The sequence below is a fragment of the Trichoderma gamsii genome (assembly GCF_001481775.2).
Source record: "Trichoderma gamsii strain T6085 chromosome Unknown Scaffold_9.2, whole genome shotgun sequence".
NCBI lineage: Eukaryota > Fungi > Ascomycota > Sordariomycetes > Hypocreales > Hypocreaceae > Trichoderma > Trichoderma gamsii.
In genome coordinates this window covers 206,916-232,347 of record NW_020171346.1, presented here as the reverse complement: position 1 = coordinate 232,347, position 25,432 = coordinate 206,916, and the positions used below count along the sequence as shown (strand labels likewise).

Below are 25,432 nucleotides of genomic sequence, written 5' to 3'. Positions count from 1 at the left end.
GGATGCTTCAGTGCCATGGAGTTTCGATAAACACCCAAGCGATGATTCTTTTTTATGTGTCGACTAATAATGGAAACGATATGTGGGATCTATATCATTGAAGGAACTATCTTTCCTTCTCTTCTCTTTCTTTCTTTTTGTTGTTCTTTGTTCTACTCTCAATTTGTGTCTCTATATTTTTTTTGTTTTCTTCCAAGTGGATCGTTTATGGAAGGTGTTTAACGGGATATACATAGCATGCGTGCAAGGAGCCCTGGCTGTTTAGTATAGGTTATGTCGGGATGCACTGCAGGGATTTAAACTGAATGAATACTTGGCTGGCACGAGGAAATGTGTTAGCTATGAACGCGATGAATATGAATTGATGGAACATGCTGATGTGACAGTACCTTGAAAGCTCTATGGAATGATTGTTTTGGGGCATTTTGTTTGTTTTTTCAAGCAGGAATACCTAGCTAGGCACGCGATGCGATTTATCTTGAGTGAGCATATAATTTGGAACTGTAGGGCGCATCTTTATGATTCAGCCTCAAATTTTCTAAAGTAGCCTCGGCGGAACGGGTTGAGGTCGTCTGCTGTCGTGCCTGTGTTTGCGGCTGCTGCTTCGGCCCTCTGTCTTTCATGTGCTTCAAGATCAGACTTTGAGACTTGAGAGTCTGGCAGTCGTCGGTAGGTGATCAGTCTTCTTGACCCTGGCGAAGAAGTTAGCCCAATGACATCCAGGATGCAGCGGGAAGCGAGAAAGAGGGATGAAAGATCAAGGGGTGTGTCAAGGGATAAGTACGTACATTTGTTGAAAACTTGGACGCATACTACGACTACCTCGAGGCAAGGGTGAGCTGGAACGGGAATTTCTTGCTCTTCGTCATTTGCTGTGGGCATCCAGAATGAGAGTCTGCCGTTGTCTACAAGCGTGTCTGATGCAAAGGCGAGGATGTCGTCGAGCATGGTGAGGAAGCTGTATGGTTTTTTTGGGGGGACGTAATCTGGTGATCTTGACAGGCAGCTTGTCAGCCGTCGGCTTATAGCTCTGAGAAGGGATAAAATACTTACTGCCACTCATTTACACCCAACTCGATGAGCCATGTGGCATTTTCGGGGTTCTTTAGTCCGAGAACTTTCAATCCTTCTCTAACGCCATAAGGTGGATCACAAACGACTCCGTCCCAGATTCTCCGTCGTCTGATAGGCGTGTTCGTCAAATCCGCCGAAAAGAATCCTCCCAGCTGTGGCTTCAGCCCGTACTGAGTGAAATTGCCAGGCAGACTCTTCTTCTTGTCGCCTTCGCCGCGCATGCTTCGTCCATCGATATCGCTGCCCCAGCCAATGGCCCCAAAGTGCGCGCAGGCAATGGGAAACGATCCCGTACCGACAAAGGGATCGTAAAAGAGCTTCCCCGGCGCTGCGTGGGCAATATTTGCAGTGACGAGGGAAAGCTCAGCGTCCATGCTGGTGGTGGAGATGTACTTGCGCTTCTTGAGGTCGTACCTATGGATGATGTCGCGGGCAGAAGTGGCGACGAAGCGGCCCAGGCGGATGCTGTCCGGATGCTCAATCTTGAGAGGCACGCTGTTGAAGGGCCAGAGCTCGAAGACGGTGAATGTGTTGTCCGGCTTGGACATGCGGATGGGCCCGTCAAAGGGGAGGTAGCTGAAGGAGTCGATGAGGGCGAGGCGGTCTTTGTTGGAGTGCGCGCCTTGGTAGGAGTCTACGATGAATTTGAAGGAGGTTTCCTTGTACTGGGGCCAGAGATGGGATGTTTGCGACTTGATGGCTTCGTGGAGAGCCTCGAGGGTTGGGCCTGTTCCCCAGAGCTCGTGTATTGAGTGAGCCATGACTGAGCGCCGGAGCAGCTTCTTTGCGTCTTCGACGGATGGGAGTTGAACGACGCAGAATGGAGACTTGTGGCATGTCAGTGATGATTTCGATATGAATCGGCCTGCTTCTCCTTACCTCGCTGCTATATTCTTTGATTTTGAGGTCGACGCCCTCGAGGACGGCGAGGGCTTCGATTTCGGGGAGCCTGAAGGACTCATGCTCGGAAGCAAACTTGATGAGGAAATCCATTTTGAAGTCCAGTATTCGTATACTCGTTTCCTTTTGAACTTTTGTGCAGCTGCCGAGGCGTGTGAAATTTCAGGGTATCTTCAAATGAGACAGGGTGTATGTGTGAAATTCTAAGATGGGCGGTTTTTTTAGATAGCCGTGTGCTCCTTTTCTCTATCATTCACAAAGTGATAATCATGAAATCTAAGAGAGGAAATGAGTAATGTTCACTTTTTTTTCAATTTTAATACAATTACCGTAATGCTTAATGAAAGTGAGAGTAATGAGATCTTGTCTCTTTATTGTATATAAAAGTTTGTATACAAGAATTGTCTTTTAGTAGCCCCGCCAAAAAAAAGATGAAAAAAAATTATGAGTCTTAATCAGGCGTGCAGCGGGAGCCAGCCACAAGTACCTTGTACCTGCATGTCCCATTCATTTCTACCACTTTTAGCTTCTCCCTCTAAAAATCGGCTCTAACAACTAAAGCTCCGGCTCTGAAAACAAAAGAAGCGGCAATTCATATAGAGCATCGTCTTCATTCTCAAGCCGCCCACGTCAACGCAGTACACTGTCCGATTCAATCATGTTACATCAGGCTCCGTCAATATATCAGGCGCCAACATGCTTCGTCACGTACGGCACAATGGGTCACGTTGATCCAAAGCAGGTTCCGAGCAAAGGGAAGCCTTGGACGGCCATATCTGAGCTCGACTTCATCCACAAGGTTGATCACCTCATCTTTTCAACTACTTTATTCATGAAATGCTGACTCGAAATAGGTTGATTTGATCATTCCTCAGGACATATATGATGTTGTTGTTCAAAAGATGGCTGAGCGCGAGTCGCCCTCCTATTATAGAGTAACCATGTCGCTTGGCCAGATATTAGAAACGAAATTTCTTACCCAGTATATCAAGCTCGGTGCGTAAACATTACTCGTTTCTCCTTTATGCTAAAAATCTTGGTTGCATCATTGCATTACTTTCGGCGTCTTCAAAGCTAATGCCCAGCAGGAAATTTAATGATGCTCTCAGAGGGCAAAACAGCCATGGGTCAGCTCTTCACCCTTCGAGAGGGAATTCTCAATATCTACCTTGATAGGGAGACATATGAACGCGCTGGACTTGAGGGAAAGCCTCATGGCATCAAAGGCGACCGGGGATCCAAGCCCAGGTGGAGTATGTTCCGAATCCTATACATGCTCGGGCTTGCGTGGATACTAATCTACCATTCAGAAGTATCATACAATCTCAGAGAAGAGTCAATGGTACACGGACGAAAGAAGTTCGATAGATTGGGGTATGCATGCAAAAATGTATTGAACCAGCCTATGAAATGGCTTGTCTGCAACGCCTCCAGCTCTGGTAAGCTTCTACGTTGCTTCTCAGCACTCTTGCTACTAGCCTATTCTCTATGTGGCACAACTATGCATTAGATACTAATTCCTATAGACCTGAACATAGATCTGTTAGAGAGCTTTGGGGCAACAAAGATAATATCTGCACCGAGGCTAGCTACAGATACCGGAATCAACCAGACATCTCTCAGAATACCTTCCACAATCCTCGCTCAAGGAGATCGCGAGTCTCTGGAATATTCTGCAACGGAAATGTATGAGTGGCTGTCGCTTGTTCGACTTGAGAGCCCTCGTATTGTAACTGGGGACGCCATCGACCCGTATCTCTCTCGATATAGCCCGCCAGAAGCCGATAGTTCCACCGCCCAAACGCAGGTCTGTAAGCTAAGTTGGCAAGGATTTCTATCCTCGAGCTGGCTACGTGGTCTATTCGTCGACATCGTCACCAACTGCCCTTCACAGTCTTGGTTCGCGTTTAGCGCAACGACCTTCTCCCGCAATATTCTCGGCGGATGCAGCGAGTTGACCTTTCTTCGGCCACCCGAAAGCTCAGGGGAATTCCTCATGTGGGAGATTAAGAGTCTGGATTGAAACAGAAACGCTTAGGCTTGCTTAGATCGCACATTACGCTCCTCGGACAGCCCTTGATCAAGGAGAGCCTCCTCCACTAGCTTGCGCAGATCCGCCTGGCCCTCGGCAGTGTTGAAGTCTTCTCGCTGCGCTAACTCTTCGATCCTGCGACGGAACTCTGGGTCGAACTCGGCGGGAATATCCTGCGTCTCGTCCATGGTGCCAACAGTGACTGTCATGCCTTCGGGGGCGTTCCTCGCAATCTCTGCAGCAGCAGCCTCGAGTTCTTCTCCGGCCTTGTCAGATTCAATAGTGGCTAGGTAGGCGGCAACATCTGGGAAGTCGGCTTCTCCCTCAATCTTCTCTCTCGCTGTAAATCCTTCCACGCCTCGGTGCATGACGTCCACGCCCAGCTCGACCAGGGCTTTGGCAGCGTCGGGAGTCTCGACAACAAACAGAGCAGTTTCGTTGTCCTCGTCTTTGATGTTGACATCGACTTTGAATTCCTGGATCAGCGTTCGGAGCAAGTCGAGGTGGTTGTAGCTGGCCGCAGCATGGATAAGGGAGTAGCCATGCTCGTCTTGGGCCGATGCCAGCGCAGGCTTTTCTCGGAGGAGAGGCAGCAGCGCAGGGCTGTTGTCGGCTGCCAGGAGAAATGGATTTGAAGACGCCATGATGATTTCCTTCTTGAGCTTGTACGGCAGATGGTTGATGGATGCTTGTTCCTTGAAAGTGTGTACAGGTAGCTTAGAAGAAAAGAAGCTCTCGCGTTGTGTTAGCGGCTATTATAGAGGGGTAGACTCTGAATTTTGCGGAAGAGAAAATCTGAGCGCTGCCACTTGACCCCTCCCCCCACTATCCAAGTAAGGCAGATTGGTGACATCCCTGCCATCAGCCGCAGGCCAGGGCTAGGGATCGCTGTAGGGCGGCTTCTACTGGACGTGCTGCCTAAAGCCCACTGGAGCCTCTATACAGCAGCGGGAGTGGTTGTTGACCCACCACCTTAGAGCTAGAGGAGCTTGAAGTAAAATATTGAAAGTAAAATAATTCAACACATCAAATTTGACCCATCAACTCGCTCTTGCCACCGTCTGGCCTGACTTGTGAGGCACGTAGGACAAAGACAGCCAATCTCGATCTGGGCGCTTCTTTCCTGTGGCGGGTCTGTGCATGACCTAAGCTTTTCGGTGAGGAGTAACTCTGAGTCTGTTTATGCGTCTGACTCACCAAACCTTCCAGGGCTGAGCAAAAAGAGGGCAGTGTTAGGCACCGCTAGCAAGTGTATCCTTGTTTGAGACGAGCTTCTCGAGATTAAAAACGGCGGCATAGCAGCGACTGGAGGACTGGATTCTAGACAGACCATTCAAGCATCATCTGCAAAAAGCTAGCTGGGAAGCCGGTGTATGAATATAATACCCAGACTTCGACTTCGACTATACAGCTTCTTCTCATTCAGCCTTCACAACGCAATCACGGCGACTAAGTTGGTCAACACTGAAAACGCCCAAAGTGCAAAGATGGCAGCCCCGTACACGCCTCAGGATGTGTCGGCCGTCTCTCAGATGATCTCGGCTCTGGACGCGGCCAGGAAAGACAAACGACGTGGCGGATTCTCCTGCAAAAAGACTACATTTTCAGTCAAGCAATCCCAAGACGGCATCGAGGTGGACTCATGGAGAATGCAGGACTGGGACTATAAGCGCAAGGGGCTTCCTACATATGCTCGCGGCCTATTCACCACCAAAACCAGGAGAAACGCACCCGAGATCGCAGTCCGAGGCTACGACAAGTTCTTCAACGTCAACGAGGTCAACGAGACCAAGTGGGACGTGATTCAGAAGAACACAAAGGGGCCTTACGAATTGACTCTAAAGGAGAATGGCTGCATCATCTTCGTGGCTGGCCTCGAGGATGACACTCTTCTTGTTTGCAGCAAACACTCTACCGGCGACCGCAGCGATGTCGAGCTCAGCCATGCTCGTGCCGGAGAGATTCGGATAGAGAAGCAGCTGGCCGCCATTGGCAAGACTAAGGAGGACCTTGCAAGGGAATTACACTCCCGGAATATCACTGCCGTAGCAGAGCTTTGCGACGACTCGTTTGAAGAACACATTCTGGCCTACGAGGATGACAAGGCCGGGCTATACCTTCACGGCATCAACCTCAACCTCCCCGAATTTGCTACTTACCCAAGTAATCTGGTTCAGGAGTTTGCAAGCCAGTGGGGCTTTATCAAGACAGACCTGCTGATCAAGGAGAATATAGACGAGGTCAAGACGTTCTTGGAGGATGTCGCTAAAACGGGAGCCTATGACGGCCGCGACGTTGAGGGGTTCGTCATTCGATGCAAAATGTCACATAACCCTGCCGAGCAGCCTTTTCAAGACTGGTTCTTCAAGTACAAGTTTGAGGAGCCCTACCTGATGTACCGACAGTGGCGTGAATGCACTAAAGCCGTCATTGCGGGCAAACAAGCCAAGTTTAAGAAACACGTGAAAATCACGGAGGAGTATCTCCTTTTTGCCCGGCGACAGCTGGCAGCCAATCCGAAACTTTCCAAAGAATACAATCAAAATCATGGAATCATCAAGCTGCGAGACGACTTCTTGGCATACAAAAACATCAAGGGATCAGAGGCTGCCAACCTTGAAGGATTTGATCGCATCATCATGTCAGAGGTTACCAAGGACGTAATCTTGGCACCTATTGCGACCCTCGGCTGCGGAAAGACTACTCTTGCTCTGGCATTGACGCACCTGTTTGGCTGGGGCCACATTCAGAATGATAACATCTCAGGCAAAGGTCGGCCACCGCGATTTGTCAAGGCACTTATGGACCAGTTGAAGGAGCACCCTGTTGTTTTTGCAGATCGCAACAACGCGCAGAAGCACGAGAGAAAGCAGCTCATCGGCGATGTCAAGACGCAGAGCCCAGGGACTCGAATTGTCTGCCTAAACTTTCGACATGACGAAGAGTCCATTGATGATATCCGACGCGTGACTCAGGATCGTGTTATTGAGCGAGGAGACAATCACCAGACAATCCAGGCGGCTTCAAATCAGGACAAGTTCCTCGAAGTAATGGAAGGTTTCATTAAACGATTCGAGGAATGCAATCCCAACTCTGCGCCGGATGCCGGATTCGAGCTTGTCATCGATCTAGACCCTACGGTTGATAGCAGACAAAATCTCGAGACATTGGTCAAAGAGCTCAATCTATCACTGCCAAACGTGGTCAAAGAAATGCCAAGCTCTGAGAAACTCGATGAGGCTATGGACTTTGCCCTAAACTACAAACCTAATTTCAGACATACTATCCCCGACAGAGGCGGAAGAAAGGATGCTAAGGCTGGCCAGCAGCAGCAGCAGCAGCAGCAGAAGCCACCGAAGAAGAGGTCATTGGAGTACATGTCCGTAGAAGTACCCACTGACTCTATTAACAAACTCCTCGAAAGATCATTTAAGGAAGTCGGCCCAGCGACGTCCAAGTTTTACTGGCAGCTCAAGAACACGAGAAGAGTGCAGCGCAAGTTCCACGTCACGTTGATGCACAGAGCTACAAAGGACCAGTTCCCAGAGCTATGGCAGCGATATAAGGAGCTTCATGAAGCCGCGAGTGGAGGCGATGCTAAGCTGGGTGACTGCGACGTGATGCTCGAGCGGGTAAGTGATCTCTTGCTAAATCAATCCACTGAAACTATGACATTCAATTGACTGACTTTTCCCCCTCCGTTTAAACAGGTTGTGTTTGACGATCGCATCATGGCCATTGTTGTGCGCATTGTCGATGGGGAGGGCAAATGGGAGTGCGTCAACCGCGTTGCGCATATCACGGTCGGAACGCGAGATGATGCGGTGAAGCCGAAGGAGAGCAACGATCTGCTGGGCAAGTGGCTGGAAGAAGGGACTGGTGGAGAAGGGAACAAGATCCAAGAGGTGGTGTTTGAAGAGAAGCCAATGGTCAAAGGTGCGGTCAAAGGTGTTTTGTCCAGATAGAAGAATCAGCGGAAACTTGCACACCTTGGGTTCAATAGGGCAATATGGTTGGCGAACAGCGAACAGAGCGAACAGAGATGAGGGAAAGTTGAAAATGGGATAAGTCATGCCACAGCGGCAAAGCGATGTTTTATATGATATACCCGCTCAGCTGGGCGAGTAGCGTCACCCTAGGGATGCCAATATATATGTGTGTAGTACCTAGGTATGGGAAAAAAATACTTTTGACTCTAGTCGAAAGTAGACAGGTGAATCTTCTCCGAATATTATGAGAAATGTGGTCAAAGATGCACGGAAGAGGGTGCGAGATACATGGTGGCAGAGCAACCTGATGGGATCGCCCACATGTAGAGAGATCATTGGAGCGTAAGAGAGGGTATAAAGTAGAGACAGGATATAGCTTGAAACGTAACTCGGTGCCACCAAATCGCAAACAATGAGAAAACCATAGCCGAACCGAACCGAACCGCCCCAAAAAAATAAAATCCAGACAGAAAACAAGAAAACAAACAAACGAAATGAAGTGGACATAGCTTCGTCTACTCGTCATCTAGGCATCTACTGGCTATACTTCCGACAAAGGGAACTTCGAACCTATATGTCGGGATGAGATATCAATTAGCCTTTGAACTTGTAACTTTATCTCTGATGATTTAGAAAGAAGGGCTTGCGTGTGTACCTTTCGAGTATTTCTGCGTCTTGATATGCTTTGAGAGCAAGGAAGCCCATGAGGACTAGGTCCCCAATGAAGAATATCCAGCTGAGGAAGGAGGACCAGGAGAAGAGGAGGTGGAAGACCATGATGGCTGTGAAGAGGAGAGCGGATTGCCAGGCGTGGAATCTATACATTCAAATCAAAATTGTCAGTCATTTGGCTGACTTCAATGCTGTATGTTATATACATAGGTATGGGTAGTTAGTATAGAGTAAGGGTGGGAGCACAGTACCTGACATAGTCACTATTCCGCTCCAAGATCAACAATATCACCGCCCCAATGGGCGGAAACGCCAGATACGCCAGACTCGCCTCGTAATCCAGCCTCAGGCCCAGACTCGTGTCGAACTCGCTAATCTCGGCGGGATATGCGCCGGGCATGGCCAGCGGCGTGCCGTTGGCGCTGCTGTTGCCGCTGCCGAGCCCCCACAGGCCGCCGTTATTACTGCCGTGCCTGCTGGCCGCGCCGTCGAGGTCGCCGCTCCAAGCTCGCTGCGGCTGCGGGTGTTGCAGTGGAGGCGGGCTGCGCGCGACGGAGGCGATGGCGGAGGGGGAGAAGGGCCGGCGCGCGATGTCGGCGGAGGCGCGCGGGGAGGACATTGGCGAGCGGGTGTGCTCTGGGGGGGAGGATTGGTAGGGCGCAAAGTCCATGGCTGTGGTGTTGATTTTGGTTTTGGTGTTGAGGAGTTGGAGGTTGGAGTTTGGAGGTTGGGATAGCTTGGCGTAGCTACGTAGCTACCCTTGTGGTGGAGGGAGTAGCACGAGACGAGGCTGGCTGGATCGAGCAGAGGCGAATGAGCGTCGAATCGGAAGAGTACCAGCTCAAGGCCACTGAATCAAAAACATGCGGCTGTGAGAAAAAATCGATCGAATGAGGTGTTTGCGAGGGCAATGGTTAGCTGGTAGGTAGTCGTTGAATAAACACAAGGTGGAGGAGGTTGATTGATTGCGCCGACATCACATGAGCCGCTGCTATTGGAGGCGCTGCAGGCCTTGAAGCTGCTAGGGACCTAAACGGGCTGCCCCAGAGGGTAGCATTTAGCGGTTTACCAGGGCTTAAAGTGCTGAAAGTGGGCTCCGTGGGATGGATGCTAAACATTAACAGAGATGGAGGGCGGAAGGGTCCGTGCCCGCTGGCGACTGGCGGCTGTGGTGACGTACCTCAGCTGATACGGTACCCACTACAGGGCGATTGGGACGAGCCGATGTGAACATTGAATGCGAATATCCAGCTGCTTGTTTTGGAGCTGGCATAGAGATAGGGATATGTAAGATATTTGGGAGTATTAAGCTAGCAAGCAATCAACTTTTACCTATCTTGAAGAGTGTATTCTATTGTCTTTGTATTTAACATTAGTATTTATATGACACCTAGACAGATAAATCGCCATAAGTGCAAAGACGAGAGGATATGGCTACGAAGAGGTGGAGGTAAAACGTCTTTTTATAAACCAGCTTTCAATTGAATGATGGTACTAGAAGACTGTGGTATCTTTAATTTCTCATCTCATATACCATGTCAAATCTGAAATTGCCTACCAATGCATACATGTTCTTTGAGAGCTGCTAAATACGCGTATTGCCCTCCTTTCGAGGCAATTTTCATATAAACCACCGCACACAATCAATGATACTCCGGCATATGTATGCGCATTTGTCTAGTTGAACCCTCGAGACTGATTTCACACAGCATTGGAATGAGACTAATATGTTTTACGAGTTTCTCGTCATGCTATGCATTTCTATGAATACATCTGTAGTAATGTACACGTTTAATAACTTTTTTACAGCCTTATATCCAAACCGCTGTCCAATTTTCGTCTCGCTCGTTTCCATAATACAAGCATCTACGAAGATGTATCCGCAGGCGCATCCTTCTTTGATTCTTCGTCCAACTGCTCCTTTCGTCCCTCCAGAGCCAACCATAAGCTGCGGCTGCCGCCCTCCAGTGTGGATGTGATGCCCAGACCTGCGCCCTGGAGAATGGCCACCAGCTGCGCGCGAAGGCCGTCAAGACCACCCTCAATACCACCGACCCAGTGAATTCCTGCCTGGTCAAAGACCTTGCCTTCAATGCGGCCTCCTATTAACACCAGCTTCGCCAAGCCGTTTTGGAAAGTGGGATCGTAGTATCCGGGGTTCTTCCTCCGAGTCGGGGCAGGGAATTTTCCAGAGACCGGGGCGAGAACACTCAAGGCTGCTGCGACGTGTGCTGGAGAAACCGCAGGAATGATAAGGCCGGCTAGGGGTCCAACCATGAGAGGCTCAATCTGGGCGTAGGCAGACTCGGGTGAGATTTCGGCGGTCTTGATCTGCTCATAAGCAGCCTTTGACAGATCGTGAACTACCGGTCCTTTGGATGTTCGAGGCGTAGTCTTTGAGGCAGCCGCAGTCTCGGGGTCGTAGAATTCCACAAGCTTCAGGGCCACATTCAGCATGTTGGTCCTCAGCACTTGCAGCTGTACTTTTGAAGAAAGATCCACAGGTTCAGCGCCTGGAATGGCATTCACTGGTGGGACACCGTCCAATGCCTTTTTCAGCTCTCTCCTTACGGCAGCCCACTCCACTGCTGTGAGGTTGCTGTGCTGGAAGAACAGGATGAGGGGCGTGGTACGGAGCAGCGAAGTATATGTTCGAATCATCTGACTCTTTCGGGTATCAATTGGTCGCGCGCTGGGGGGTTTTGTTGCGGGAGCAATCTCGATAGGCGGCTGAGCGCCTTCGGGAACGGATCGCAAGCCGGGAGTCGCATGCTGAGCATCTGATGTCGAGAAGTTGTGGGCGTATGAGCTGAGAGAGAAGGCCCCTCGAAGATTTGTGGTCTCTGAGCTGAGCCGTCGGAGGCACGGCCTCGCCGCTCTGCTTAATATTCTTGTCATTCTAGCTGGAATTAGTCTCGATAGTTACGCAGCGCAAAATTTGGCGCGAAAAACTTACATAAATTGACCCAGACTGGCTATTGAGACTAGAATATTGAGAAAGCATCTCTCGCGAACTTTCAAGTGGCCCCACCAGCGCCGGCGATGTCGGATCAATTACCCGCCGTTCCGACACTGAAATTGTCATCAAATGTACTGCCAAGTACAGAGGGGCAGCGCTTTGCGCGGTCTACCGCCCAGCACTATCTCAGCGCTACCTCCCAGTACTTGGCGCTTTGAGCTACCAGGCACCCAGACTGATTGCGCGCGACACCTCAACCTGCTTGGACTTGGTGCCCTGCAGCTTCAGCCTCTTGTAAGCTGGCCGAGAGCAACTGCTGGAGCTAGTGCCAATTCCTTCTTTAGCATTCTACAAGGCGATCCCCCATCGATACCGAGAAATCCATTCTCAATTCGCATTTCAAGTTGCTTTTTCCTTTCTGCTTCATAGCCATAATCCTCATACAAACGACCGACTCACCCAGCTGAGGGCCCCCTGCCATCATGTCGACCCTCGAAGAGCTCGATGATCTCGACCGCCGGGAGAAGGAGGAGAAGAGAAGAGAGAACAATGACAAGAAGGCTACTGTTGCCGACGAGGACGATGAAATGAAGGATGCCGAGGACAAGGACGACATCCTCGACGAGGAGATCCTAAGCCTAAGCACACAAGACATTCAGACTCGGAAGCGATTACTTGAAAACGACTCTCGGATCATGAAGAGCGAGCTCTCGAGGTTAACGCACGAGAAGGCCGCCATGGGTGAAAAGATCAAGGAGAACATGGACAAAATCGCAAACAACAGGCACGTTTCCCCACGAGCTTTGCCAAACGACGAGCTGCTCGCTTGGTGTTTTCAAGCATTTGTCATGTAGCTAACTCCCAATGCGTGACGTGTAGACAACTGCCATACCTGGTCGGGAACGTTGTTGAATTACTAGATCTAGATCCTACTGCTGAGTCTTCCGAAGAAGGAGCCAATATCGACCTCGACGCTACTAGAGTCGGCAAGTCTGCCGTCATCAAGACCTCCACACGACAAACCATCTTCTTGCCGCTGATTGGCCTCGTTGATTCCGACACTCTCAAGCCAGGTGACCTCATCGGTGTCAATAAGGACTCATACCTGGTTTTGGACACGCTACCCGCTGAGTATGACAGTCGAGTCAAGGCCATGGAGGTGGACGAGAAGCCGACAGAACAGTACACCGACGTTGGAGGTCTGGATAAGCAGATTGAAGAGTTGGTGGAGGCTATCGTATGGCCTATGAAGGAGGCGGACCGATTCAAGAAGATTGGTATCAAGGCACCAAAAGGTAGTACCAGGTCCCAAAAAAAAAAGGCAATGAGTTTTCCAGGACAGTCACAATGCTAACGATAATCATGATAGGTGCTCTCATGTACGGCCCCCCCGGTACCGGAAAGACTCTCATGGCCAGAGCCTGCGCGGCTCAGACGGAGGCAACGTTCCTGAAGCTTGCAGGACCTCAGCTTGTGCAGATGTTCATAGGTGACGGAGCCAAGCTTGTACGAGACTGCTTTGCCCTAGCCAAGGAAAAGGCCCCGGCAATCATCTTCATTGACGAACTCGACGCCGTTGGTACCAAGCGATTCGACAGCGAGAAGAGCGGTGATCGAGAAGTCCAGAGAACCATGTTAGAGCTGCTCAACCAGCTTGATGGTTTTGCCTCCGACGACCGTATCAAGGTCTTGGCCGCCACCAACCGAGTCGATGTCCTCGACCCTGCACTGCTACGATCTGGACGTCTGGACCGCAAGATTGAGTTCCCTCTGCCAAACGAAGAGGCCCGCGCACAGATTCTCAAAATCCACTCACGCAAAATGAAGGTCAACCCCGGCGTCAACTGGGGTGAGCTTGCTCGAAGCACGGACGAGTTTGGTGGTGCCATGTTGAAGGCAGTCTGCGTTGAGGCTGGTATGATTGCCCTGCGCTCAGGAAAGAACCAAATCGGCCACGAGCACTACGTCGATGCCATCGCCGAAGTACAGGCCAAGAAGAAGGATGTAAGCATCAACAAAAATTTCAGGGGTATCATTGTCAGTGCGTGCTTTACTAATATGCTCTACTCTAGACTGTCAACTTTTACGCATAATCTGGTTTTCTCACATTTGCAGCGGAGGATCATGGGAGGCAAGCTCTTGTTTGTCCAATGTAGAGGCGGTGGATGGCGTCTGATACGGCGTGTGGTATTGGCATAGAGGGGGAAAAGTCAAGGCCTGGGAGGACGCGTGTAATCAGCCAAATTCCTGGCAGAGGCAAACCAACCCAGTAGATGAGACGGGAGCCTCTGGTGCAAAGCGAATAGAGTATCGTGAAAAGAACAAAAAAAACCCTAATTAGCATGGATTATGTTTGTCTGTAATTTGATGTTTGTGTAACTGTGCTAGAGGTTTACTTGAGCTTGGGCACTTAGTCTTTAAGCATAAATGAGACCATGTAACCCAAGGATAAATTAGTCGTCTACACTGGAGCATGGGCCTTGGTATCATCCACTAGTTGGAACAAACCATATAGCAGCTTCTAAATAGATCAATAATTTCTCATTTTTAAGCTTCTTATTCGGATAGATGGCATAAGCGAAATGAGCTTGTACTGTAAAAAAAACAAGGAAGCTGTATCATCTCCAGGGTAGCTCCCGACGGCCGATGCTAGCCCGGACCATTCCCTCCTGCTAGATCGGCGTTGTTCCCCCCACATTGACCACCGTCAACAGCTACGTCATTGTGATTGCGACCAAAGTTAAGCTCATTGTCAATCAGCGCCAAACTGCAAGCTGAGTGGCCAGGATTATCTCGATTGCATCCCCGATCTGGGATACCAGGCAAGCAATGGAGCTTAGTGGCACCCGCAGCATGTATTGCTGTCATTCAGTACGCGTGGATGCAGGCGAATGGCGCGCAGTTGGCGGGTACAGGCAGACACAGGTACTTGGAGCTCGTGAAGCTTGTGAAAGCACCTTGGGCAGGTGCAAGTTTCATGTTTGGTGTCATGCAAGTGACGTGATCGAAAAGTGTTCAACAGCAGGCCATTACCTCATTTCCTCTTCACAGCTGCCAGCCTTCTAAATTCGCCATCTCCCCTCTTGTCATACTTTATTTCAACTTCTGCACACAACAATTCTCCTATTAGAAAATCATCTTCACGACTCCTGGAAAATCAACAGACACAACAAATAGTGCGTAGGTGAACTGACGAATTCACTGAACACTCCTGCTGGGCATCCCAATAAGCATCGGCACTGCTGCAACCATGTGGCGACTTCGAGATCTCCTCGTCGTTGGACTCGCCTTCTCGGGAGCTACAGCGAGCACCTGGTTCCCTGGCTCCAAGTCCAGTAAGTCTGAGATTCTGTCTGTAGAAATCTCTAGATTATCTACACAGCAGGCGACGGAAATGAACACCTCTGACGAAAGCTGACGTTAGGTGACGCAGTTTACAACAAGTGGCATGAGACGGAGCTTGAGCGATGGCTGTCTGACCAGAATATTCCATACCCTACTCCAGCTGACCGCAAGGACCTGGAGGATCTTGTCTCGAAGAACTGGAACGACTACGTCGTGGAGCCTTACAACAAGTGGGATACATCCCAGCTGAGCGCATACTTGCAAGCTCGAGGCAACGACGTGGCATCAGAGGCCCAGAAGAACAAGGACAGCCTGCTCTCTCATGTGAAAACGAACTGGTATGAAACCGAGGATTCTGCCAATGCGGGTTGGGCCAGTGTCAAGGATTGGATTCTCGACTCTTGGACCGATTCACAGCTCAAGGCTTTCTGTGACAAACATGGCATTCCAGGTATGCAACCTCTAGCATATAGCTATCTCATGTGTGCAGGTTGAAACCTAGAGTGGACACTAACATAGGCTCAATGTATAGTTCCTCAGCCGCGTACTCGTGATACTCTACTGCAAAAGGCTCGTGAGAGCTATCAGACCGTCGCGGACAAAGCTGGAGAGACTGCCGCCTATCCTGGCGATTGGCTTTACTCCACCTGGTCTCAATCCGATCTCAAGGAATGGCTTGACAAGAACGGCTTCCCTGCCCCTCAGCCAACCACTCGAGACAAGTTGATTGCCTCGGTTCGCCGCAACTCTCGACTTGCATACCTGAAGTCTCAGGAGGAAGCCAATAGCGCCTCCGCTAAGATCCAAGCTGCCTACAAATATCTCACAGACACCATTATTGACGCCTGGAGCGAGTCACAGCTCAAGGAATTCTGCGACAAGAACGGAATTCCTGTCCCTCAGGGCACCAAGCTTAATGAACTCCGAGCTCTTGTTCGGAAACACCGCGCTGACATCTTGGGCGACACTGTTGGCGCCAGCGTCAAGGCTGCTTTTGGCGCTGCTACTTCCAACGCTCAGAACCAGTATGCCAAGGCAACTGACAGCGCTTCACTTGCCGCCCAGGATGCCTTCGACCAGGCCGTCGACAAGTGGTCAGATAGCCGACTCAAGGCTTATCTTGATGCCCGTGGTGTCCCTGTCCCCCAAGCCAGCAAGACCGATGAGCTTCGAGCTCTTGTTCGAAAGCACGCGCACAAGGCAGCTTCTGGCTGGCAAGCGTGGAACTTTGATGACTACAACTACGACAACTTGAAGAACTACCTGAGCAAGCACGGAAACGCCGCCGCAAAGGCCGCGGCCAAGAAGAAGGACGCTACCCGCGAGGAACTTGTGAGTGCGGCCCAGTCTGCCTATTCATCCGCCTCATCGGCCGGTGGCGCACAATACGCGTCTGCTACCAGCTACCTTGCGTCCGCGACCGCTTCTGCCAAGCAGGATGCTTTTGATGGTTGGTCTGAGAGTGACCTCAAAGCCTATCTCGACAGCTACGGAGTTCCTGTCCCCCAGGGTTCCAAGATTGATGAGCTCAAAGCAGAGGCGCGCAAGCAGTCTACATACTTCAGATATGGCTCCTCTTCTCCCGGAGGCACTATCCTTGCTAAGATCGGAGAGACAGCCAAGGATGGTTGGAGTTGGATCGCCAAGCAGCTCAACATTGGCAGCGAGGTTGCCAAACAGGAGGTTGTCAAGGCCGAGGCTGAAGCTAAGAAGAAGGGCGAGAAGCTTAGAAATGAGCTTTAAAGTGTCTAGCAACGCACGGTAGATGCACTTTATACAAGACCAAACGCAGGTCAAAAGATATGATGGCCATGGCGAGGGAGGTGGTCGTCAATTGTAAGATGTAGAGAGGTAACGAGGACTTTTTGTCTTTTGCTTTATTTTACGAATTATGGGGGATGGAAAGGGTTGGGACAAAAGGCGATGAATTGTCAACAATGACAAATGGTACTTGAGTTAGTTTGCTTTTATAGTAATACCTATGTTTCACAAATTTATTGGTGCCTTGGAATATGAAGTAAAGTGACGACTATAATAAATCCCTTGATGAAATAATACCTTAGATACACAAGATTTGCTTGGATGATGTTGTTACTTGGCAATTCTATATATGCACTTTTATTACCGTATTCACCTAAACTACAAAAAACAAATACTACATTTCCTTTTCCTTTCTTTCTCTCCCTTACGCCCATAATCTTAATGTCATGTCGGCACCAGCACTCACAATCCAAGGGTGCTTGGGATGCCAATCCACGTCCATGACACCCAGCTTCTTCTCCACCTTGTGGCCCCTCAGCATCTTGACAGGCACAATTGTGGCGTTCTCCATCAAGTCGCTGACAACCTTGCCGTGGAAAATTTGCAGCGAGCCGTCGTCGCTGGCATCGGCAAAGAGGGGCAGGCCGCGGTGGAACTTTACGGCGCGGATGGCCTCTGGGTGGAAGCGCATGGTCTTGTAGGGGCGGTTGGACAGGTCGAGGTCGTGCCACAGCAGGCGGCGGTCGTAGGAGCCGACGATGAGGTTGTCGCCGCCCGGGTGGACGTCGATGGAGGAGATCCAGCGCGCGCCGGGCTGGATGACCTTGAGGAGCTCCTGGCGCTGCAGGTCGTAGCAGCGGATCATGCGCTGGGTGGCGACGAAGAAGTAAGGGCGCGTGGGGTGGAACTGGGCCGTCTGGGCGAGGCCGGGCAGCTTGCGGAAGGGCACTTGGCTGAGGTGCTTGGAGAGCGTGTGGATGATGACGGAGCTGCGCTGGCCGGTGGGCGAGACGGTGCAGAGGAAGTCGCCGCGGCGGTGCCAGTTGATGGTCTTGATGGTGGAGCGGACGGTGGCCTTGAGGAGGACGCCCTTTGCGACGAGGGAGGCGGAGCTCGGGCGTGACCACTTGGCGGGAGGCTCTTTTTTGGCGCCGTCGGCTGTTGTAGCTGATGATGATGATGCGCCGTTGGTGGCGTAGCCGAAGCCGGCGTCGAGGACATCGCGGCTGGCCTGCTCGATGGCTTCGCTGACGATTGGGGGCGCAATGAGGAAGAGGTCCTCGCCGGCGGCGGCGGCCAGGATGAAGGTCTCCTTGCTGGGCCGCCAGCGCACCATGTTGACGGGCTCGGGCTCGTCGGCGGAGCTGAGCTGGGCGCTCCATTCCTGGTGGCCGTTGAGCGCCCAGACACGCACCGTACCGTCGTCGCTGCCGGAGGCGATCCACTCGCCGTCCGGGCTGAAGGCGACGGTGCGCACGCGGCTGGAGTGGCCCCGGAAGATGGTCTGGCACACGGTTGGGAAGGGTCGCAGCTCCTCGGGGCGCGGCAGCTTGGGCAGCAGCGAGCTGGGGTCGATGTTGAGCCTGTTCTTGCGCACACGGGGAGCCAGGTACAGGTCGAGGCAGCGCTCGAAGCGCTCCTTGACGAATTCGCCGTAGGCGGGCACCTTGCGCAGCGCGTCGAACTGGCTGGGGAGGTACTCCTTCTCGCGCTCCTCCGGGTCGAGCTTCTCCCAGGCGTCCTTTTCCTCGGCCGTGGGGAGGTACTCGGGCGGCGGGTTGTAGCTGAGGTCGTAGCCGGGCGGCGCCAGCTTGGGCGCGGGGATGTGCATGATGTGGCGGTCCTGGGGCTCCTCGTTGGCCCAGATGTCGTAGTACTTTTCTTCTTCCTCGGTTTCCTCCTCCGGCTCGCGGGGTCTGTAGGGCAGGATCTTGCCGTCCTTGATGGCGCGGACGAGTTTGGCTATCCTCTTGGCTTCGTGTTTGGAGGGGACGAATCGGCGCTTGGGTTCTGGGGCGGCGCTCAGGGGCATCTTTTCCTCGATGCTGGTGAAGTAGGGAATCAGGTCCTGTTCGGATTGTGTTAGTTACTGCTGTATGATATAGACTGAAGAAGAAGAAAACATACTGGATAGGGGTCATAGTCATCAGAAGGAATCTCGTTCATCTGCAGCTTCTTTAGAAGCTCCAGTTCATCCTGACTGAGGTTCAACGGCTTGCCCGTCTCGGGGTCGGTCAGGCCAGTCCAGCCCTTGGGGAGCTCGATGCTGTCCAGCAGGGCATCGAGAGCCTCGCCGGTGGCAGGCCGCATGATTTTCTTGCCGTTGATGTCATATCCAATGTGAGGATATGAGTCGTAGAAGGAGAGCGGGATGTTGCCAATGGTGTTGGTTGGGCCCTGGGCATCGGAGTCGTCGCTGTCATAGACGGGGTCGATCTCTTCATACTCGTAGCGCTCGCCTCCATTGGCGTCTTTGACGATTCTGTAGTTTGGTTTGTCGTCGTCTACTTCCTCATCGTTGGCACTCTTGTTGCGCTCGCCATTGGGGATCTTGTCCTCCTCGGCGTCACTTCGCACATCTTCGTCCTCATCCTCGTCCTCTTCTTCATCTTCATCTTCATCGAGTTCGGGCTCTTCGCCCTCCGAGTCTGATTCTTCAACGCCGCTCTCGTCTTCGCTTTGCGATAGGATGCCCTCGAGTTCAGCGCCGCCAAATTCGTCGTCGGACTCGACAACCTCTTCGACGATTTCTTTTCGCTTCCGCGAAGGGAGTGAGGGACCCATTGGATCGGTGTTTTGTGACTTGGATCTTGTTCGCATGAGAAAAAAATGCAATGCAATGATGTCTCAGACGGTCAATGCAGCGGCAGTAGTTTGCGATTCAGGTAGTGTAATTTTTTTTTTCGCGATAAGAAGCAGCTCCATATCAACTCGCGGAACCCGCCGCTACGGAAATACCCCACATTGCGGAATATCCCCGCTTTCGCTCTAAGGTGTGGAAAGGGTCCCAACGGCGTGTAATAAAATGTTTATATTGAACAAACGCGACAAGAACGAAAGAAATGGAATAGAGAAGGTTCGGTTTTCGAAAATTATGCAATAGTTTCAAGAAGTGGTTGTCAAGATAACTAGAAACCGGTGGCAGTGAATACCTTAGGTGTTTACAGTGTTTACACCGCTCGGAGTGTAGAGGATTGAAAGTTAGATGTAATTTGCCAACCGGTATTCAAACTTACATCACACGGTGTATGCTTAAAGTTCGACTATAGCGAGTCTCAGCTAACAAGGTATGAATATGATTGATATTTTTTTTCGGCTCGGAGTCGCGAATACTCAGCGGGAATCGTCACTAGTCTGGGTATAAAAATAGCAATGCTACCTCTCGGCTTGACTGTGGCTGTCTCCGAGGTCGTCTCCGAGATCAACTGCGTAAACTCAAGCCGCATGCTTTTGCCCCCCTTTTTGATGATAGTAGTACAAGCTCAATCATCATCTTCCTCATCTTTTATCGCTGTCCGTTTTTCCATGGCACCGAAAACTGTTGTTGCGAAAGCTGTTGTAGCCAAGCCTCGCAGTTTCGTAGCCAGTCCGGCTTGACTCACTCGCCGGTAGCGTATTGCCGGTAGCGTATTAAGTAAAGAGTATGCTTATCCGCCCGCCGAACTAATTGATGCGCCCACGTCACGCAGAACTAACGCAATCTTTCCATAAACCGTGGTTTTTGGCCGCGGTCTAATATTTTTATTAGCAAACTCTTTTCGCATCCAGGATTAGTAAAGAGAAGCTCCTTCAAGTGTACTAGAATGGAAATACGAAGGGCCACGAGCCTAACAAAAAAAGACATCTCGGGCCGAGACTTCACGTTTGAGATATCCGCCGAAGTAGCCAAGCCCTTCGATGCACTTACACGAGACGAGACAATAATGACCAATCCAATTCCAACAGTACAAAAAAATTTCGGGTTTGACGAGTCCGAGTTTGAGAATATCAAAGACCACGATGCGGCCCTGTTCACTATAGTGGATGATGAAATAGTCTACGGATACATACATGCAACACGGTCTTGGAATAATATGGTGGAGATTCGTTGGATTGTGCTAGATGTGAGCATTCGCGGTCAGGGGTATGGTAAGATGCTTCTGGATGAGGTGTTGAAGTGGGCTCGCCAGCTGGGAGTTGCTGGAGTTCGCCTAGAGTCCCAATCGAATAATGTCGCCGCATGCCGCTTTTATAAGCGATACGGATTCAAATTTGGCGGCTACGATGAGTATCTGTACAGAGGAATTTCGCAGAATAAGCAAGAGACGGCTTTTTTCTGGTACTATATGCTCGAAGAATGAACGATTAAGACGTTAATGACATGGAGAAATTCAAGTATATTAATTCCAAGGGTATCTGCTCTTGCTATTTGGACAGAAGCTTGCCATAATCGTGTAGCGAGCCTCTTAATTAGATAGCAGAGGTTTGAAATTATGAAAGACAATCTGTTGCGTGCTTTTGAAACAAACTCCGACCCATCGTGTACCGTAATTAAGCATTACTTATAATCAAAAACCAGTTTTTCGGCCTCTGTGGCAAGTCTTATTTGCCATAAAGCGTACTATACAGCTGCACCTTTTCGAAAATTAGTATCGACACCTCCATACATATATAGAGGGGTTTTCAGACTCACATACCCTGGCTTCCCAATTTTCCTCTTTTTTACACAGCGCTCGAGCCTCTTTCCATGTCATCTTTGTCTTTTTGTTGCTAGGGCCTATCAATAAGCCTGTCAGCTATGCCGTTGGTTGTGTATGATAAAGGTCAAGTCCGAGAGCATTACCAGCTGCAGTTTGTTTATCCGATCGTGGATGCGACGAGTCTACCAAGGTAACTTCGGAAGACATTGCTTCAGGCTTAGCAGCCAGGGGGGAAGCCTTTTTTGAAAAGAGTCCGAGAGGCATGGTTGGTATGGTTGTGTGAGACTTTGGAAATTGGGATAATTGGTCCTATGTAGGAGTATGTAGTTTTCGTCGATCGATTGTTGTATTGAAATAGTCTTGAATCGTATATAGAGTGATGTCGACGAGTAAGAGTTGTCGTTGAACAAGATGTAAGATTGAGTATATCGCGTTTAGAGTAAAGTGAGTTTGGAGAGAGTCGATTTGAGAATGAATAATCGTTTGAATGTTTTTATTCACAAGATATTCAGATTGTTGTATTTGTAAATGAGTCCCAGCAAGGAGGGCACCAGCCATATATATATTCAAGCTCGGAGCACATTTCCAGTCAGCCCGTCTACAAACTTTATTAATCCTGCCAAAAGGATTCTCGTATGTGTCGGCTTAACCCACAAGATTGACAAGCTTGGTTGCGCCATTCCGTTTTCTGAGTCATCTGGCGGGCTAGTCGAAGACCTACCAAATATCCTGCTTGGGTGGCCCATACGTGGCTTGCATTCTCACGCGTGTAAGTCGTCGTCACGAAGGCATCCAGGCCCAGCGTCCTCCCGATTGGCTCGGACTCAAGTCTCGGTCCACTTTGTTGCGCCCTTATGCTGTGTGTGGTTGCTCAGTTGGTGACTAGTGTTTCCGAGCGACGACCCGAGCCCGAGCCCGAAGCCGCCTTGTAAATCCGACGACCTGCTCCTGACAAGCACTGGGCTCTCTCTGTTTTGCCAATGCTTGCGCCTTTGCTGTATTTCTCAGCTGGATTCCATTACTCTCGCTCCGTACGGCAGTTATCAAATGCACCGGATCCTAGCTAGGGCGTATAGGAGCTTCCTGGGCTAATGGCTGCAGAGTCAGCGTCTCCGCCGGTCATGCTCCGTAGGCCAAATGGACGGATGCAAGCCTGTGATCCATGCCGTTCACGCAAAGTGGCCTGCGATCACCAGCAGCCGGTCTGCAGACGCTGCATTAGCAGAGGCCAGGAGGACGAGTGTGTCTACACGTCTTCACTTCCTCGAAAGCCGCTATCCTTGAAAAAGCTGTCATCGCGTGGTCCGGGTGTCGCAGCCGGAGCCACTACGACTTACACCAGTAACAGCAGCGATAGCAGTCTTCACGTTGAGGCGTCTACTCCGAGCACGGCCGGACTGGGGCCGAGCCGGCGGCCTGGATCCGCCGAGGGGTACAGATCACTGCGTCGTGCAGAGTTTCGGCGACAGGCCAATACACCTATTCATGACGCCCGAAAGGTGACATCACCCTTGGGGCCGTCGCATACTGCCTATTCCTTTGAGTCACCCGTGGACCATGGTGGACGCCGTACCCAGTCGATCAGCCACGAAATTGCTTCAACTACCGCAACGCCAGGGAGCCATCTCGTCTCGGACAGGGCGCCTACCCCAGCAAAAGACCAAGAGCCGGGGTACTTGGGGTACATCAGTCACTCATCAGTTTTGCAGGAGACTGAAAACAGCCTGTCCATGATTCAGGGGTTTCAAGCATTCTTACCCCAGCTAGCAAGCAATGACTTGAGACAGAATGTCGAAGAGCTCAGGAACCGTTATTCACCGACAAAGGAGATGTGCCTCGTGGTGCTTCGAGGTATACCGGCTCCAAATGTGGGCCTCATCGAGGCCAATAAAGACTCTCCGCTCTATCGAGATGGTTGGCTAAGAATGGTTGCAATGCGCGTACTCTCCCAATTACATGAAAGATTCGGTCCTTACCTGGGGCTCTGCCGTGTAGACTCCCAACTTGAAGAGATTGCGCTTTTCCTGAGCGAGAATACTGCCAAACCATTTCAAGAAGACGAGCCGGATGCCGAAAAATGGATTGGGCAATTTACAGGACCCAATCTTAGATGGGAGTCGGTTGGATTGATCTTTAGTTTTATATACTTTGTGCCTGAAACCTATAGTGCGTTCGATTTTGATGGCGGAAAGCAGTGGTTACAGATTTCTCGTGTCTGTCTTGGCCTTTGTATCGACCTGAGCAGGAGGTTTGCGTCGGCAAATAGTCTGTTGGCCCAGCTCTACATGCGCCGTTCTACGAAGGAATCTATCTATACTGGAGATGCTAGTAAGTGTAAGCCCCGTAATCGCAATGTGTGATTCCAAAGCTCCAGTATACGGTGAAACTAAGTGTCACATGGCATCCATTTTCTCATTGCTAACTCTTAACAGGCTATTCCTCATGGGGGACCGGAGCAGAATCGGTGGCCTTGGCGACGTTCCTTGGTTTACATGCTGAGTCAAACCTCCCATCTTACGAACCATCACTAGCTTCCGAATCTCGACGACTCCTTTTTGCTCAGATGTTTGTTGGGGAGAAGCATGCGGTGCTGTTTACAGGTCGGCCACCCCGATTGTCACATCGATATGCGTTTACCCCCCTTCCCCTTGATCTACGAGACGAGGATCTGCTGCAAGGCGGAGACGCCATCAAAGAAGCTGTCAAATCTCTGGATAAAAATGGATGGAACACAGACGGAAAGGTATACGCCGCGACTTTCACCCGAGCGAGATATATTCTATCGCTTCTACGAGACGAGTTGATTGAGATTGGAATTGGCAAAGTAACGCAAAAGGTTGCCAGTGCTCTCCTCCAGTGAGTTCAATGCCTATGAAGTGTGTCTTGTATATCCAGCCTTGCTAACTTGTGGATGTAGAGATGTCAAAGAACGGCAGATTGAAGCCGTCAAGGAATTCCCTTCGGCATTAGACTACGACCCGTCTGGCATTGCCCATCCCGATTCAAACATTACCGTACTATTTGCAAGAATACTATTACAACTTGAGCAACTGCAGAATCTCTTTCTCATTGAGAGGCTGTTATTGAAACATGGGGAAATGAACAAATCCAGTCTGTTGCCTATTAGTTATCGACTTGTTGAGTTGACGCTGCTCTTCTGGACGCATAAAGATCGCTTTGCCTCTTTTAGGGATGACTTTGAGTGGCTGGTAAGACAATCCCAACATTTGTTTAAACTATCGAGAGAAGAATCGAGAGTATATACTGACGCCGCTGTGGCTTTTCCAGGTCATGACTTTTGCAACTCCTAGTGGAGGTATACTCTGCATGGAGTTACTCAACTCCTCCTTCAAAGGCTGTCACCCAAAGAACCCCTCGATAACACGGTCGAATATTATACAGCAGCTCAGTCTCTTGATTGGCTTTCTCGAGTGGATCGATCCTTCTAGGCCGAACGGCAGCATGTGTGTGACTACCGGTGCCGTCATGAGGCGTGTGCTGGACCATGTTCTCAACGCCGGTAGCGATGGCGTGAGCTGGCAGCAAGAAACCATTGATGATATGCAGCTCGACTTTAACTTTGAACTCTTTGATACGTTTGACTGGATGAAGCCTGACGTTCTGACCAACTAGGCGGCGGAGAGCTAAAGTATATACAGCGCGGAATGAGTGTCCCTCGTCTTCTTACTTGTACATAATGAGAGATGAAACCGACATTAGCTCTCAAGGACATGTTACGTACATACTTTGCATAGCGTTACTTGTTATTTTACACCAATTCACCTATTTATAGCCACTATCGGCTCGAAACATCCACTTATAGAGTGCAAGTACATATACACAATACACACCCAATAACTCTCCTCACCATCTTATGTGCCACTCATGAAAAAACCCAAATGACAAACCTCTCTAACGCAAACTCCGGCCCTAGGGGCTTTGATCTTATTTTGCAAGCTAAAGTAGTCTTCATTTAGCTTGTTCTCGCCCGGAGAAGTTTCTCGCCTCGTGGCAGCTTGTC

General features: G+C 50.5%; 10 protein-coding genes across 10 annotated transcripts; 5 read left to right on the top strand and 5 right to left on the bottom strand.

The window, feature by feature from the left end:
* Positions 1–516: 516 nt before the first annotated feature.
* TGAM01_v203355 (hypothetical protein) lies at positions 517–2,067 on the bottom strand (the record flags this gene model as incomplete). Its single annotated transcript, XM_018801319.2, has 4 exons — positions 517–692; positions 789–994; positions 1,054–1,901; positions 1,954–2,067. 4 exons carry the CDS (start codon positions 2,065–2,067, stop codon positions 517–519), a joined length of 1,344 nt encoding a protein of 447 aa, XP_018665590.2.
* Positions 2,068–2,632: 565 nt separating this feature from the next.
* On the top strand, positions 2,633–3,885 carry TGAM01_v203354 (ribonuclease P 40kDa subunit; the record flags this gene model as incomplete). The annotated part of the gene is made up of 6 exons (XM_024549188.1): positions 2,633–2,773; positions 2,829–2,970; positions 3,063–3,227; positions 3,285–3,413; positions 3,501–3,785; positions 3,869–3,885. 6 exons carry the CDS (start codon positions 2,633–2,635, stop codon positions 3,883–3,885), a joined length of 879 nt encoding a protein of 292 aa, XP_024406026.1.
* Positions 3,886–4,008: 123 nt separating this feature from the next.
* TGAM01_v203353 (hypothetical protein) lies at positions 4,009–4,650 on the bottom strand (the record flags this gene model as incomplete). The annotated part of the gene is made up of 1 exon (XM_018801321.1): positions 4,009–4,650. One exon carries the CDS (start codon positions 4,648–4,650, stop codon positions 4,009–4,011), a length of 642 nt encoding a protein of 213 aa, XP_018665592.1.
* Positions 4,651–5,493: 843 nt separating this feature from the next.
* TGAM01_v203352 (hypothetical protein) lies at positions 5,494–7,971 on the top strand (the record flags this gene model as incomplete). Its single annotated transcript, XM_018801322.1, has 2 exons — positions 5,494–7,638; positions 7,717–7,971. The coding sequence occupies 2 exons, from the start codon at positions 5,494–5,496 to the stop codon at positions 7,969–7,971; spliced, it is 2,400 nt and encodes a 799-aa protein (XP_018665593.1).
* A 639-nt stretch (positions 7,972–8,610) lies between these two features.
* Positions 8,611–9,337, bottom strand: TGAM01_v203351 (hypothetical protein; the record flags this gene model as incomplete). Its single annotated transcript, XM_018801323.1, has 2 exons — positions 8,611–8,812; positions 8,919–9,337. 2 exons carry the CDS (start codon positions 9,335–9,337, stop codon positions 8,611–8,613), a joined length of 621 nt encoding a protein of 206 aa, XP_018665594.1.
* A 1,196-nt stretch (positions 9,338–10,533) lies between these two features.
* On the bottom strand, positions 10,534–11,565 carry TGAM01_v203350 (hypothetical protein; the record flags this gene model as incomplete). Its single annotated transcript, XM_018801324.1, has 1 exon — positions 10,534–11,565. One exon carries the CDS (start codon positions 11,563–11,565, stop codon positions 10,534–10,536), a length of 1,032 nt encoding a protein of 343 aa, XP_018665595.1.
* Positions 11,566–12,108: 543 nt separating this feature from the next.
* TGAM01_v203349 (26S protease regulatory subunit 6A) lies at positions 12,109–13,719 on the top strand (the record flags this gene model as incomplete). Its single annotated transcript, XM_018801325.1, has 4 exons — positions 12,109–12,457; positions 12,553–12,921; positions 12,996–13,630; positions 13,699–13,719. 4 exons carry the CDS (start codon positions 12,109–12,111, stop codon positions 13,717–13,719), a joined length of 1,374 nt encoding a protein of 457 aa, XP_018665596.1.
* A 1,157-nt stretch (positions 13,720–14,876) lies between these two features.
* Positions 14,877–16,714, top strand: TGAM01_v203348 (hypothetical protein; the record flags this gene model as incomplete). The annotated part of the gene is made up of 3 exons (XM_018801326.1): positions 14,877–14,961; positions 15,051–15,422; positions 15,504–16,714. The coding sequence occupies 3 exons, from the start codon at positions 14,877–14,879 to the stop codon at positions 16,712–16,714; spliced, it is 1,668 nt and encodes a 555-aa protein (XP_018665597.1).
* A 442-nt stretch (positions 16,715–17,156) lies between these two features.
* Positions 17,157–19,552, bottom strand: TGAM01_v203347 (hypothetical protein; the record flags this gene model as incomplete). Its single annotated transcript, XM_018801327.2, has 2 exons — positions 17,157–18,800; positions 18,860–19,552. The coding sequence occupies 2 exons, from the start codon at positions 19,550–19,552 to the stop codon at positions 17,157–17,159; spliced, it is 2,337 nt and encodes a 778-aa protein (XP_018665598.2).
* Positions 19,553–22,502: 2,950 nt separating this feature from the next.
* On the top strand, positions 22,503–25,044 carry TGAM01_v203346 (hypothetical protein; the record flags this gene model as incomplete). The annotated part of the gene is made up of 4 exons (XM_024549187.1): positions 22,503–23,739; positions 23,844–24,267; positions 24,329–24,620; positions 24,700–25,044. 4 exons carry the CDS (start codon positions 22,503–22,505, stop codon positions 25,042–25,044), a joined length of 2,298 nt encoding a protein of 765 aa, XP_024406025.1.
* Positions 25,045–25,432: the final 388 nt, after the last annotated feature.